General features: G+C 44.7%; 1 protein-coding gene across 2 annotated transcripts in view; it reads left to right on the forward strand.

Moving 5' to 3' along the window:
* Positions 1-12,855: 12,855 nt before the first annotated feature.
* ARHGAP6 (Rho GTPase activating protein 6) overlaps positions 12,856-15,240 on the forward strand; it is a 187,180-nt gene continuing 184,795 nt past the window's right edge. For both annotated transcript variants that reach the window (XM_053387239.1, XM_053387240.1), the window contains exon 1: positions 12,856-13,907. In XM_053387239.1, the coding sequence (XP_053243214.1) occupies positions 13,356-13,907 (552 nt within the window). In that variant the 5' untranslated portion in view covers positions 12,856-13,355. The remainder of the gene's footprint in view (positions 13,908-15,240) is intronic.

Below are 15,240 nucleotides of genomic sequence, written 5' to 3' on the forward strand. Positions count from 1 at the left end.
AACACATGTGTTCTTCTGAAATGAGAAGGTTTTCTAAAATACAAGCATCATGTGTAGCAAGAGAGTAATTAAAATATTCCAGCACTTAAGAACCGAATATAACCCCCTTTTCCCATTAGCATTCACATTTTAAGTGACTTTGGGGATACATGCAGTAGCAACAATAAAGTTGTGCTTGTAAAAAATCAGTTTAGCAGGCAACTGCTCCAGTGTCGTAAGATGCCATAAATTATGAACCAATGGTGGCGGCGGCAAATTCAACACCCATCTGACGGATTGCCAGCTTTTCAGCCAGCCATTGTAACTTTAACAGCAGCTTGAGATGAAGAAATTAACAGTCGATAGATGTTTGTCTCCTCCTGGAATATCTTTACTGCTGATCTCTGTCCAACATTTCCCTGGCAAAAGAGCAGTCTGTGGCGATTTTGCTCCTTCCCTGCACTGGCAATTCCTGCCTTCAATGACACTAGATAAAAGTTCCTCTTATTGAAAGATCCATAAATCAAGCCTACCCTGAAAAACCTCTAAGGACATTTCTAACATGATTAATGCAAACTCCTCATTGTTTTGTCCTTGTCCCACCTCTGACCCTTTCACCTCTATCCAATATATTGCTGTTCAAATAGTTCACCTCTCCTGTTTTGACTATGTGATGTATCCTTAAATCCCTATGCTGGCTTCCCATATACAGCACACTTCCCATACTTGCTTTTAGGCCTGGCCTGCCCTTGAATTTTCCCTTTATTTTTGCCCATCTTTCCAAGCTTCACTCCTCCATCTCTATTATTCTCCGTCTCTCTGAAGTTCCTGTCTTTCAGTCAACTCTGCCCATTCTCTTTCATTCTGCCCTGTCCTTGGGATTCACTCCCTGAATTCTCGTAAATGTAAGTAAATGTAGCTAGATTTGTTCTCCTCCATACCCTTCCTGTCTGCCCTTCCCTTCCCTTTGTCCTCATCATTGCCTGTTGTAAACCCCTTTACAACTGTATCTTTAGTTTATAAAATACACAAAGTGCATTGCACACTATATGATGCTTTATAAAGTACAGTGGTACCTCAGGTTACAGACACTTCAGGTTACAGACTCCGCTAACCCAGAAATAGTACCTCGGGTTAAGAACTTTGCTTCAGGATGAGAATAGAAATTGTGTGGCGGCAGCACAGCAGCAGGCCCCATTAGCTAAAGTGGTACCTCAGGTTAAGAACAGTTTCAGGTTAAGAATGGACCTCCAGAATGAATTAAGTACTTAACCTGAGGTACCACTGTAATAGTTACTCTGAAGTGTTTGTTGTGCTTCCCAAGCGACCTATATTTTAAGTCTCCCCCACACTACCATTTCCCCAGTTTCCCAACCCACTCTTGCAACCATAGGCATCACTGCCTAGGGTCCCAGGTCTCTTTGCCCCCCCCCCCCAATATTTGAGGGGATCACGGGGCCCCAAAGTTGATAGGCACTGCTGCCTTTCTTTCTTTCCCATGTTCGGACTTCATTTCCCAAAAAGCTGTAAAGGGACTTGTAAAAGGGTTGCGAGGTGGCAAAGGAGCTGGGATTTGGCAAAAACCTCTGACATAATTTATTACAGCCCCTGTGAATTGACTAGAAGGAGACAGGAGGCAGCTGAGCAGACAGAGGGAATCCCGGCACCTCAACTTCCAAACAAGAAGAGGAAACTGAGATTTGCATTCTCTAGCTACTTCTGCAAAGGGTGTGTTGCTCAGTCTTGTCTTCCAACAGCAAGAGCAGCTCCCGTTGACAGTCCCAGCTGCAGGCTCCTCTCCATTAAATCCCTCCTAGAGGGCAAGAATTTGATTTAAATAAATAAATGTCTACATGGGGGAACATTCGCAAATAGCACCTCTTACTTGCATTCTGAAGTTGTACAAGACTGTAGCCAACATTTTCCATCTGCTAGCTCAAGGACTCTTGCACTACTAGGTGGGCAAATTGTAACATTGCAATCCATGGTGCAATGAAGTTGCCACAAACCTGCTTGTGCATTCTTTTGTACAACACCACTGGTGGTGCAAAACATTTCGCCAGGGGAACAAGTATACTGCTGATGTCGGGGCCTCTTTGGAAATGTTATGCTTATAGTAAGTTATAAATAGAATTCTTAGGGAAAATAACTTTTCACAATATATGTAAGTAAGAAAAAGTAGGTGGTTCATTCTTATCCTTAATACAATCCAATCTGTTACAAACTTCACTGTTAAGGGCACAGCCTACAATTGACTAATTTTTATTTTAAATTGGCACTTCTTTCCTCACTCTCATACAGTGTGGTATAGTGGTTAAGAGCGGTAGACTCGCAATCTGGGGAACCAGATTTGCGTCTCTGCTCCTCCACATGCAGCTGCTGGGTGACCTTGGGCTAGTCACACTTCTCTGAAGTCTCTCAGCCTCACTCACCTCACAGAGTGTTTGTTGTGGGGGAGGAAGGGAAAGGAGAATGTTAGCCGCTTTGAGACTCCTTCAGGTAGTGATAAAGCAGGATATCAAATCCAAACTCTTCTTCTTCTCTTCTAAGTGTCTTTAACGAGGCGCTATGTTGAATACAACCCATAGTCCAGAATTCTCCTGCCTCCATCTGTTTGGGCTTGGCAGTAGGCCTTTTATCCTTGTACACTGTACATTGGAAGTTGCTCTTAGAAATTGGCAGGGCAACGGAGTACTTTGATACCAGTTGAACTGCAGTTAATAAAAGCATCTATATATACACATATATAAGCCCCACTAAATACACAAATATTTAGTTGAGCTTCTCTGCTTCTGAAAATTTATATTGTAAGAACAGTTTCAGAGGTTTGCCCTGAACTATTTTTATTCATAATTCAGTTGTTTTCTTGCAAAGCTTTCTTTGCATGATGCAAATAAAAAGGAAAGGAAAGGAAAAAACATTGCACGTGCATTTGCTAAGTTTTAAATGTGAGCTGATGAGAATTTGAAAATATATGGGGAACAATGCTATTTCTGCATTAAGCCAAAAAAACCTTGGAAACATGAAATCTGGTTCCAAGTTAGACCACCAAAAGAGATACTAAAGATAGTACTAAGAATAGAGCCAAATTAGTTTCTATTCTTAGATTTATCCAGCAACACAGAAGAAGCTGAAAAAGCAAAATAAAAAAGGGTGGTGGGGACATAGAATTAATGTTCATTTTAGAGTCACACTTAGTTTGGAGTCCTACACAAGCACCTGGGGAAAAGTCCTATTGAACTCAGTAGGGCTTACTTTTGCATAGACATCTATAGGATTGCACTGGAAGTATGAAATCTTGTGTTATTACTAGCCATCTTAATTCAAAAGGAATTTTTAATGAGAACCCAAACACTAGCATGTTATTTATTTACATAGTGCGGGGGGGGGGCAGCATTTGGATGCTGGAAAACATGCAGACTTATTTGGCAGATGAAAGTATTTGTAAACCAAACCACAAATAAAATATGTGGCATTCGGAAAGAAGCAATTACAAGTTATTATTATATGGAACCTCACATTTTGCATGCAGCTTATGACATGAACTATTGGCTCCAATACAAAATCAAAACAAAACTCTCTCTCTCTCTCTCTCTCTCTCTCTCTCTCACACACACACACACACACACACACACACACACACACTGCACCACAGAGAAACTTGAATATGCAACACCTAAGAACCAGGGTTGTGCATTTGCTTTGAAGACAGTCAAACAACTTTGGATCCAAAGCAACTCAGGGTTGCCAGGTTGGAGTTGGCTGGGGCCAAAGCTTCAGAAATGCTTTGGAAGTGGTTTGGTGGTTTTTTTAAAAGAAAAAATAAAAACCCAAAACACTTTTTCCCCACCTGGTTTGATACCTCACCCAATCACTCCATAAATCGATAATGCCAGACACAAAAAAGCAGGGAGTGCAGCTTTACCTTGGCTCTCCTTGTTCTAATGATGTTGCTTTGGGGAGGGATGTATTTAAAGGTAAAGGGACCCCTGACAGTTAAGTCCAGTCGCGAACGGCTCTGGGGTTGCGGCACCCATCTCACTTTACAGGCTGAGGGAGCCGGCGTTTGTCCGCAGACAATTTTTCTGGGTCATGTGGCCAGCATGACTGAGCCGCTTCTGGCAAAACCAAAGCAGCACACAGAAATGCCGTTTACTTTCCCACCGGAGGGGTTCCCATTTACCTACTTGCACTTTTTGGCGTGCTTTCGAACTGCTAGGTTGGTAGGAGCTGGGATGGAGCAACGGGAGCTCACTCCGTCGCAGGGATTCAAACCACCTACCTTCTGATCGGCAAGCCCAAGAGGCTCAGTGGCTTAAACCACAGCGCCTCCCTTATTCACTTTTGTGCAAACAATACGCCCCAATCTCCCCCTTAAAGCCTCTAATAATGCTACTTATTCTACACACACACACACAAACAATTACAGAATTCATTTTTTGCTTAGACCATGGAGAGGACCCTCCCCCCCCACAAACACCACAGCCCAGAGACTTTCCTGTGCCTGCTATTTAGAAAAATAAAAAGTGCTTATTAATTCCATATTAACCTTGTATCCAGTCTGGCCCTTAGGAACACAAGGAAGGTGTATTATACTAGATTAGCCCACTTGTCCATATAGCTCAGAACTGTATACCTGCTCCATAGGTAGAGATCTTTCCATCACCTGCTATCTGACCCTTATAACTGGGGAAGTCATATGTTTTCTGCTTCAAACGACATCCTCCATGATTGAGGCAGTGTTTAACGAAAACACTGGGTGGGGAGAATGACACAACTTAGCATCATATATAGTTTGGGTCACCAGAGGGTCACTGGGATTTTTTGTAAACGTGCAGGCCCTGAGAGAGGGATTGGACATTGATATCAATATTGGAGACAATAATGGATATTACAATACTACAGCCATGCCTATGGACATTTCCTTGTGGGCTTGGCACATTGCCTTTCCAGTGTAAATAGATAGTGGTTGATTTCTTGACTATCTTGGTAGGAGAGTTGAATGCGTTCAAGTTTTCTTTTCCCAGAGAGACAATATTTTTATGACAATATACTTAATCTGCTTCACAAAGTCTCACAAAAAAGGAAATATTAACATCTGAGCCCTGGACGCCCCTTAGAATAGTTATTTCTGTGTAGGAATTTACCGATAGGAGTAATGCCTGGGAAAGTACTGGTAGATTTAAAATGTGCTTTGACAGAAAGCCACATGTAAAAATATAAACTCAGGCTTCCCTAGTTAAAGGTTGAGTCAGGGTCCCCATTCCCCACTGAGGTGGCTTTATTTTTGTGACACGATTTTCAGCATCAGCTAGGTCAAAGGAAACGCACACAACAATAATAATAGCAAATTAATAATAAACTCTTTTAGTCAGCCACAGCCTCATCTGTTACACGCTGCCAAAGAGGCTCCACGCAGGGGTTGCTGTTCTCTAAGTCATGTTACTTCTGGCACTTTTTCTATTTTCACTGTTTTTAATGTTTCCTTTCCAACAACAATGAACGTCAAACTGGGATGCTGAAAAGTACATCTGTGAAAACAAATGTCTATCTTCCTACAAGATCAGTAATAATAGACCTATCTGGAATTCTCCCAAGTAGTATGTAGCCCTTGGGTCTTGTCAATTATTTTGGAGTCATGTTACTCCACTATGGTTCCGATTTCTACAAGTTGGGCTAAAACGTTCAAAAAATAAGGTAAATTTTCAGAGGTAAATTCTACACAGAAGATGCTAAAAATTCTGCATCGAATGATAAACTTTTGTCGTATTCTCTCCTCTGAGGAAACGATGCAAGTTAGCTAGATTATGTTTGATAGTCATCGCTTAGTAACTGCAAGGTGGCATTGAACCAAGATGAAGACTACACATCTACAATGCATCCAGGAACTGGAATAAGCTGCTGACTTATAGCTTGTACCCCTTCCTCCCTCTTCCTTTGTTATACATTTCAGAGCACAATTCAAAGTGTTGGTGCTGACCTTTAAAGCCCTAAACAGCCTCGGTCCAGTATACCTGAAGGAGTGTCTCCACCCCCATCGTTCTGCCCGGACACTGAGGTCTAGTGCCGAGGGCCTTCTGGTGGTTCCCTCACTGCGAGAAGCCAAGTTACAGGGAACCAGGCAAAGGGCCTTCTTGGTAGTGGCACCCGCCCTGTGGAACGCCCTTCCACCAGATGTCAAAGAGAAGAACAACTACCAGACTTTTAGAAGACATCTGAAGGCAGCCCTCTTTAGGGAAGCTTTTAATGTTTAACAGACTACTGTATTTTAATACTTTGTTGGAAGCCGCCCAGAGTGGCTGGGGAAACACAGCCAGATGGCCAGGGTATAAATATTATTATTATTAGTAGTAGTAGTAGTAGTAGTAGTAGTAGTAGTAGGTTGCTTCTCCAACATATACAGGATCCACACACATGCCCCATCCTCTGCTGAGTATGAGAGGAGCCCACCCTATGAACATCAGCAGCAGTGACCATGGTGTTCCCAGCTGTTCCTCCATGGGATTGTTAACTTTTGTGTTCCAGGACAGTTATACAACAGGTGAAGGTGTTCACAGTATGAAGTAAAATAAAAATACTTAACTAACTGACCAATTGCATCACAGATAACTCACTTCTGCTCCCCCCAACATAATTCCTGCCCCCACTAAAATAAATCCTGGCTGCGCCCATGTGAGGTAGAGCGGCAAGTTCTATTACCGAGCAGAATACTTATTAAACTCTTGTTTGTTCAGGGATTTCCTGACCAGTTTTATATTGCACTGCTCAGTAGTTTATTGATGGTTTATTGTGGATGTTTAGTGATGGTATGTAGTTTTATTTGTACTCTTGGCCTTGGTCATGTGGAATGCTAAGGATTGTAGGAAAGGATATATTGAATAAGTATTATCCTTCCTTCACTCATGCTAGTAAGTGATGTAGCAGAGCAAATTCCCCTCAATATAGCTGGAAGCTAGTCTGAAGATTTGTTTGAATCTCTTGGTTAAGATTATTTCCTGGTGTCCCCTTTTGATCCCTCTTAAAGGAATAAAGACACAGGAGTCTTTCTGAGTAAAGTAACAAAAAGTTTACTCACATTTCAGTTCACGATTTGATCCCTGAAAGGCAGGCTTTACATGGTAGTTACACAAAGAAACTGTGAGTTCATATCATATGGAGTCTGCATTCATGTGCTGCTAGCTGAGAGCCAGCAGACAGCAAAATTACATTAAGAATACAAAATGGCTGCAGGAGAGCAGCACTGACTGCACCAATGGATTACACCCCACAGGTTATATAGTTTATAACTTTGTAAACTATTTAGAGAACTTTAAATAAATCAATTTAATGCAAAAAGTAACAACAACAGCAACAACAATTTATTATTTATACCCTGCCCATCTGGCTGGGTTTCCCCAGCCACACTGGGCAGCTTCCAACCGAATATTGAAACTACAGCATAGTGGTTAATTTGATAAATAAAGGCAACACCCCAAAGTCAAGTTGCCTAGTTATCATTTCCTTGGCTAGTCTAGTTATTTTGGTATCTGATGCAGAAAAACTCAAAAATGCTACACACACCACCAGCACCAATAAGGTACATTAATTAATTGAAGATTTGTTTCCTTAGGACACCCCAAATCAGCTGCCTAAAGTGGCTGCCTCACGCTATGTAATGCAGAATTAGACATAGCTAAGCCCATAGATAAGCTTTTGTCTGCCTAACTAAGCCTAGGATTGGGATGATGCTAAATGGTTTTTCAAACAGGATGCATAAGAAGTGATGCAATATAATAACTATATTAGGCAAAACTTCTGCATAAAGTGCTTTGATTTTATTGCCCTCGTTTTGTGGTTTCAGTAGAACAGTTTTGATATGCTTCAAAAGCTGCACATATACCAGCAAAATGTTTGTAATCCCCATGGCAACTGTATTTTCAAATCACACTGCACTATCCCCAAACATTTAACCATTGTTATGTGCCAGTAGTTGCTGGGAGAAAAGGTATTCTGTGCAAGAGGACTGTCCACAAATTGCAAACCACCACAACGATAAAGTACGTACATTACATGACAAAAGGTTCACTCAAATTGGACATTATCTTAAATGCAAGTGGTCTGAACTGAAAGAGCTTTGGGATCATGTTTTTAAAATTGTAACTACCTGCTGCTTTGAAACCAATTTTAGGTGCACTTACGTTGAAGTAAATCCCATGGCAATCAGTGGGATTTACAATGCGTTTTTACTACTGGTAGCAGTGGCATTCTACAGGACAGTCCAAATTGAATTCAGTCCTATTGAATTCAGTGGGTCCTCCTCTCTAGTAAGTGGAGTTACTACCACAGCCCTAGACATTTAGCATGAAGCTAATTCCACAGATCTGTATGTATCTGTACTGAGGCACTGATCTCATGCCATTGATCTTGGTTATTTTATTGACGCCAAGCACTGCAAAGCTATCCCTGGGTAAGTCTGCAACTCTATTCTTGCCCTAGGGGAGCTTGATGGGCTTTCAAAAGGCCACAGAATGATATTTCCTTTATTTATAGTCCCCAAAGGCTCCCAGAGCACCTTACTAAAGATTTACACAATAAAATAAAATTGAGTAAGAATTGCATACTTAATCAGAAATAACCCTGTGCCAAGTTTATTATGGCAATATTTTTTTGCCCTCAGTTTTGATGTTCCCTGGTACTGCCAGGCAGCAGGTCCACTGGGGATCTCTGAAGTGAATGAGGTTGAGAAGGCTAGACCTTGCTTAGTCTTCCCTTGCCAGTATGCTTTATTTGGACCAGCCATTATACTTTTTCTCTCTCTAATCTAATGGATAAACATGGCTGTCTAAAGTTTGTTTGCTCTTGGCATTTATGTCAATGCAAATAAACGGACAAAGAAATGGCTTCACAATCACTCTTATAAGCTGTTCTTCTGGCAAATAAACATTCAGGATGGAGTGAAAGAGCTGCCACATCAATGCAGCATTATGACATGTCCTACAGTATCTTGACAGAACAACAAATGGTCCCATTCACAGTACAGCGGCATGAATCATCATTGTTACTGAGGCAAAGCTGTCACTGATATACAACCCAGAATTAGATGGACAGTAAATTATGCTGGTGTGGATCACTCTTATTTCTGACACCTTGATGTCAATTATTGTGAAATCACTTTGATATATCCTAAGGAAAGTGATTTATAAATCTAAATAAATATATTTAGATCAGAAACATCTACACACCCTTGTTGTTCCATAAGCTGTTTTCATAGCTATACCCTCCTCAGTTGCGCAAGCAGGAAAATAGGTCATCATTCATTTCTGTTCCCTGCTGGACAATCTTGTTACCCTATACCAGCCTTATAGTATCTGTGCTATGAATAAGCTCCTGGTTTCGACAAGAATACTGGAAAACAAATCTTTACAGTGTTAAGATTTTCCCAAAGCTGTTCTGCAGGAAGTGGACAAGCTAAGCGTGGATGTGGCCTACTTCATCTGGACTGCATACCATCTGAAATTCTGTGCAAGGCACAAGGACAGCATGCAGATAAGTTTCCAGCATGTATTTGGGGTCTTCAGGATCTTTCAGGGAGTCTTTAAAGTTGTTGTTGTTGTTGTTTCAATTTATATAGCACCCTTTATAAAAGATCGCAGGGTGGTATACAACATTAAGAACACATTACAGAGCATCCATAATAAAAAGCTTAATAACAGACAGCAGAATAATAATAATAATAATAATAATAATAATAATAATAATATCATAATATCATAATATCATAATAACAGCCCCCTACCAGCTTTAACAGGCCATAGATTATTTAATGGCTAAAAGCCTGGGTAAAGAGGAATGTTTTTGCCTGGCAGCTAAAGACATGCAATGATGGCACCAGGTGAGCTTCTCTGGGGAGAGCATCCCAAAGTTGGGGGGGCACCACAGAAAAGGCCTTTTCTCTTGGCATCACCCTCTGGATGTCTTGGGGAGGGGAGACACAGAGAAGGGCCCTGGATTACAAGCGCAGGGTCTGTGTCGGTTTGTATGGGGACAGGTGGTCCTTAAGGTATTGAGGTATTGAGGTCCTGCACCATGTCCTGCACTTTCCAGGCATGGTAGAGAAATAGGGGAGACACTGATGAACCTTAATGACACTGCAACTTCCAGGACTGGTGCCCTGCTCCCTACAGACTTGAAGTGCCCCTATGTTTGCAACCCACTACCTGGCCAACATCACTAAAGGTATGGTGGGGGACTGCTGTTATGATTAATTTATTATAAAATGTGTTCTCAATATTGTCCACCACCTCGTGATCTTTTGATAAAGAGTGGTATATAAATCATCACCACCATCATCATACTATGGTGCAATTGCTGCTTCCCACATGCTCCTGCCGCTTGGTCCTCTGCTAACCCAGAGCTTCCTCTGTATCTGGTAAAGGCTGTAAAGGTATCTGAAATCTTAAGACATTTGTGTGGATTTGGAAGAGAGAAACTACTTTGGGAAGTGACTGTCCTTAATAAGGACTCTCCAGAACTTAATCAGGTGTGTTCAGATTGTCTGCATGAAAGTTTCAAGCTGTCCAGCCTGTACTGGTGGGATGCTGGTCCAATCCAACCTCCTGGGTATTGAGGAATTGCTTCACAGTTCCCTCTGATTACATCTGTGATTTTGTCCGAGAATGTGCCCAGCGGTTAATGTCTCTAAACTAACTTCTGTCTTCACCATCAAGGGGAGGAGTAGCTCAAAGATACGTGTTCAGAGTTATAATTGTGCATCTTTCTAAGTTGCTTTGCTCTCATGTGGGTACTTCAACTTCCCTGATGCCATCCCACTGGGGGTCAGCTTATTAGCCTGCACTCCTATCTGCTTGAAGGGGAAACTGGAAGGAACCAATGCAATGCATAGGTGATACTTCACAATCCAATGGAAGTACTTCTCATTGACCATCCTGGTCATTTGTTGGGAAGAGGTACAGTGTATGCCACTTTCTGCAGATAATTCAAAATCACTGTGCAGAAGTACCATGGTGGAATAAATAGACACGTGGGGTTTTCCCTGCAGAGAAGAACATATGGGAACTACTTTGGATAAACTTTGAGAGAAAACCTTTGCTGTGAACATGTTTATATAAATAGGCTTTGTATTTGCAATTCATCTTTTAGAAAAGTGGCTATGGGGCTTACACATGTATTACGCAACTGGGTTTCAATAGAATGGGAAAGAGCAAAGGGTTCTGAGCTCAGCCCAGAGGCTCATGTTGTTTAAATAAATGTATACAGTAATCGTAAGCAAGAGAGCAAAAGTATCCAACATAGCCTACACAGAAGAATGCTTGCCATGGTATTTTATAAGCAGCCCATAATAGGAAGGGAATGTGTCAAGCGATTTTTTTATGGCTCGTATGTTGGGAGTTTATACAGCCAGTCATGTTTTTGTAACAATATGGAGAAAAATCACCAAAGCCTAAATGTTGGAAAAATAAAGTTTCTTTTCATGAGACATGGAGAAAGTGCAAAAAAAGAGATGGATAGATAGATAGATAGATAGATAGATGATAGATATTTAAAAATCTATTTTGATTTTACATTGTTGCAACAAGTGGCAAATCTAGATCCAGGAAGTACAAATTTTCAAGGTACTTTGAAAGAGAGCTAATCATTTGAAGTCAGTGTTCGAAACCCCCATTATTCTAGGCACATTTTGTGACAGGAAATTTCATTAGTGCAAGCAGTTTCTGAGCTCTGGGTGCAGTACTGCACCTAAGATTTCAGATTAAAACTGCAGAGTGGAAGAAATGGAGGACCCTCTTCTGCCTCCCCACCTCCAGCCACTCTCTGAAGACTGGAGAAGAGACCCTCTTAAGAATATTTGGGGGGGGGGACAAGGGAAGGACTAGACCATGTGAAAAATTAACATAATATTTCAGCTGCAGTTCATTCATTTTCAGCTTTGTATTCGTTATAAAAAAATGTGCCTAGACATTCCGTTGTTGCACCCATAACATAAGTTTAAGGTGCCATGTAGCTCCTAGCTTTCATCTCTCAGTTTCTAACACTGTTTGAAGTGCAACTCGCCAACTTTGGTCATGAACCTATTTTGGGTGTTAGGACTTAGCTTCTAAACACCAGAAATAGGCAAAAATGTTTCTAACTATGTAGGAAGTACTTTTCTTACACCTCTGAATAAGAGCACTTCTAGATCATTGCTTCCAGTGCTTGCATGCATTTTGGTTTTTTAAAAAACAGAATCCATACAATGTTTTTGGCATCAAAATGCCAAACTGCTATTTTTGGGCCCCGTTTAATCTGGATTTACCCTTTCTACGGAAGATCAGATAAGCAACAAAACAAAACCCTGTTGCAAATGAACTGTTTGGAAATTAAGCCCCTGCAAGCATCCCAAGATCGGGGAGAACTTGTGAGGTTGGTTTGACTTCTAGACTAGTAGGAATTCTTCCCCCACTTCTCACTTTTAGGTATACCGGTTCACACGATGCCAGGTAACTGCTAGAATGGAGAGAGGGATGGAGAGCATTTGCAAATGCCATCCACTCCTTTATTCACATTTAGACCAGGGCAACTCCCAGGTTCCAATTCTCATAAGAAGAAGAACCGTCCCGTTTCCTCTACAATATATAAAAAAACCTCCGAGGAGACGCAAAAGGGGGCGGAGTAGGAGGGCAGGTAAAAACAGCCACCTGCAACGCACTCCTCCTTCGGATCAAGCCCTGCTCCGACATCGACCAGCAGCGTGCTGTGAAATCCAATAGCTGTGGGACAGCGACCTGACAAAAGATTCCAAGCAGCGGCGCCCATTGCGCAACTGGGAAGGCGGGCAACGCAACGCGCGGGGCTGGTCAGCCTCAGAGCGCGGCTGCTTGTGGAGCCTGTGCGGAGAGAGGCAAGCCTCCCTTTCAGGTGGGGGCCCCGGCCGGGCCGGCGGGGGGAGAGAGAGAGACAGAAGGAGCGAGGAGGGCGAAGCGCCCGCTGCATCCTCCTCCAGCCAAATTAGGCTCTAACCGCGGAGTTCACTTGGCGGGAGCGGGGCCAGGAGGACAAGCACGCGGCCACCGAAGCCACACGGGCGAGGAGGGAAGCGCGCGAGCCGCCTGTTGAGGCGACAGCAGTAGCAGCAGCCGCCTCTCGTGCCGGCGAGGTGCCTGAGGGAGGGAAGGGTGAGCTCCCGCCGGCTCCACAGCAGCAGCGCCGGAATAAAAAGCGGCGGCGTCTCCCCTCCCTCCCTCCTCTCTCGCTAACTCTTCTCCCGCCGCCTGAGAGCGAGCATGCGAGGAGCAGCCCCTCGCGGCGGCCAGGAGGAGGCGAGGGTGGCGGCAGCAGCGGCAGCAGCAGCTCCTTGAGGCGCCTGGGGCTGAGGGGAGTCCTCCCGCCTCGCCGCCGGGATGTCGGCGCACAGCCTGCTCAACAGCGTCTTCTCCTGCTCGTCCTCGCCGGCGCCCGGCGCCTCGCCCTCCTTCCCCCCGAAGAGCCTCTCCAAGCGGAGGCTCCGCCAGACACGCAGCCTGGACCCGGCCGTCATTGGCCGCGGGGAAGAGGCGGCCGACGGCTCGCTCCGCGCTCCCCGGGCCAGGGCGGCGGCGGCGGGCAGCCCTTCGGCCGAGTGCTTGGCGGCCTTCTCTTCGCGCGCTCTGCTGCGCCCGGCCGCTCCGCCGACTCCGCCGCCGTCGCTCTCGACGCCCAGCACCCCGCTCGACAAGTCGCCCTCGGGCAGCTTCCACTTCGACTACGAGAGCCCTCGAGGCAAGAGGCACACCGCGTGGGAGCTGCCCTTCCTGGCGCGCGCGCCGTCCGCCTCGGCGCTCGGCAGCGTCCCCGGCGGCGGCGGCGGCGGCGCCAACAGCATCTTCTTCTCTCCCCGAAAGTGGCTCCAGCAGAGGAAAGGCCAGCAGCTGCCCAGCAGCCATGCGTCCGCCTACGTCGTGTGGAAATCCGAGGTAGACAACTGGGCTTTGCTGTACTTGGTCCACAGCTTCCCTGTTCAGTCTCAAGGCCTGTGGTCAAGGTCTGGGTTTGGGCTGCCCATAGGAGCCAACTCCTAGGGGCGGAGGTCCCCCCAATAAAATATTTGAGGGGTCCGCCCCCTCCCAAAGTTGATAGATAAAGGTAAAGGGACCCCTGACCATTAGGTCCAGTCGCAGATGACTCTGGGGTTGTGGCGCTCATCTCGCTTTATTGGCCGAGGGAGCTGGCGGACAGCTTCAAGGTCATGTGGCCAGCATGACTAAGCCGTTTCTGGTGAACCAGAGCAGCGTATGGAAACGCCGTTTACCTTCCCGCCAGAGCAGTACCTATTTATCTACTTGCACTTTGACGTGCTTTCGAACTGCTAGGTTGGCAGGAGCAGGGACCGAGCAACGGGAGCTCACCCCATCACAGGGATTTGAGCCGCCAACCTTCTGATCAGCAAGTCCTAGGCTCTGTGGTTTAACCCACAGCGTCGCCCGCGTCCTAAAGTTGATAGGCCAGTCAAATAGTGTGCTTGTGCCGCATCAGGTGACCGATTACGCAGGGCGGGGCTTACCTGCCCCCCATATTTTATTCAAGTAGGCAGCCCTGGGGCTGCCCACTTGCCGAGAGTGCCTTGGCTGCCCCCCCTACTGAATTAAGTACAGAAGGTGGGGGTCCAGGTCACAGGGTGATGGCTTGGGGGCAGGGGTGCCAACTTGAATAAAATATTGGGAGTCCAGGTAAGCCCCACCCCACATGATTGATCACAAGACATCGCGTACGCACACCATTTGAATGGCAATGCCCACTCATTTTGGGGGGAGCAGACCCCTCAAATATTTCACTGAGGGTGACAAAGGGACCTTGGCCCCTAGGAGTTGACTGCTATGTTTGGGGGGGCACAGGCCCCCTCTTTGCAAGTTAACCACTTTTTCTTACACTTCATGTCTCTGATTATGGAATGGCAAGCATGGACAGTATTGGGGGCTGAAGAGCTGTGAATTGGGAAATTTCTGTTTCCAATTTTCTCTTCCGTGAACTCACTACGATCTCTGGGAAAGCACTGAAAGGCAGTGGTTCCCAGTTGGTGGCTCTGGACCCCAGGGGATTTGTGTCACCATTCACATAACAAAAAACTACCCTAGAGATATCAACTTTTGCAAAAGTAAGGGTTCCATAGCTTGGCTTTTGAAAATAGTTTGCAGTACTTTGCTAATTGGGGACCACTGCACTAAGGCATATCTTACTTGCACCAAGTTAACCTAGGTATCAGCCCCAAGTGTAGACCTTTCCCTTTTCCCTTCTGTCTTCTTTAAGTGC

This window comes from Podarcis raffonei, chromosome 4, assembly GCF_027172205.1.
Source record: "Podarcis raffonei isolate rPodRaf1 chromosome 4, rPodRaf1.pri, whole genome shotgun sequence".
NCBI lineage: Eukaryota > Metazoa > Chordata > Lepidosauria > Squamata > Lacertidae > Podarcis > Podarcis raffonei.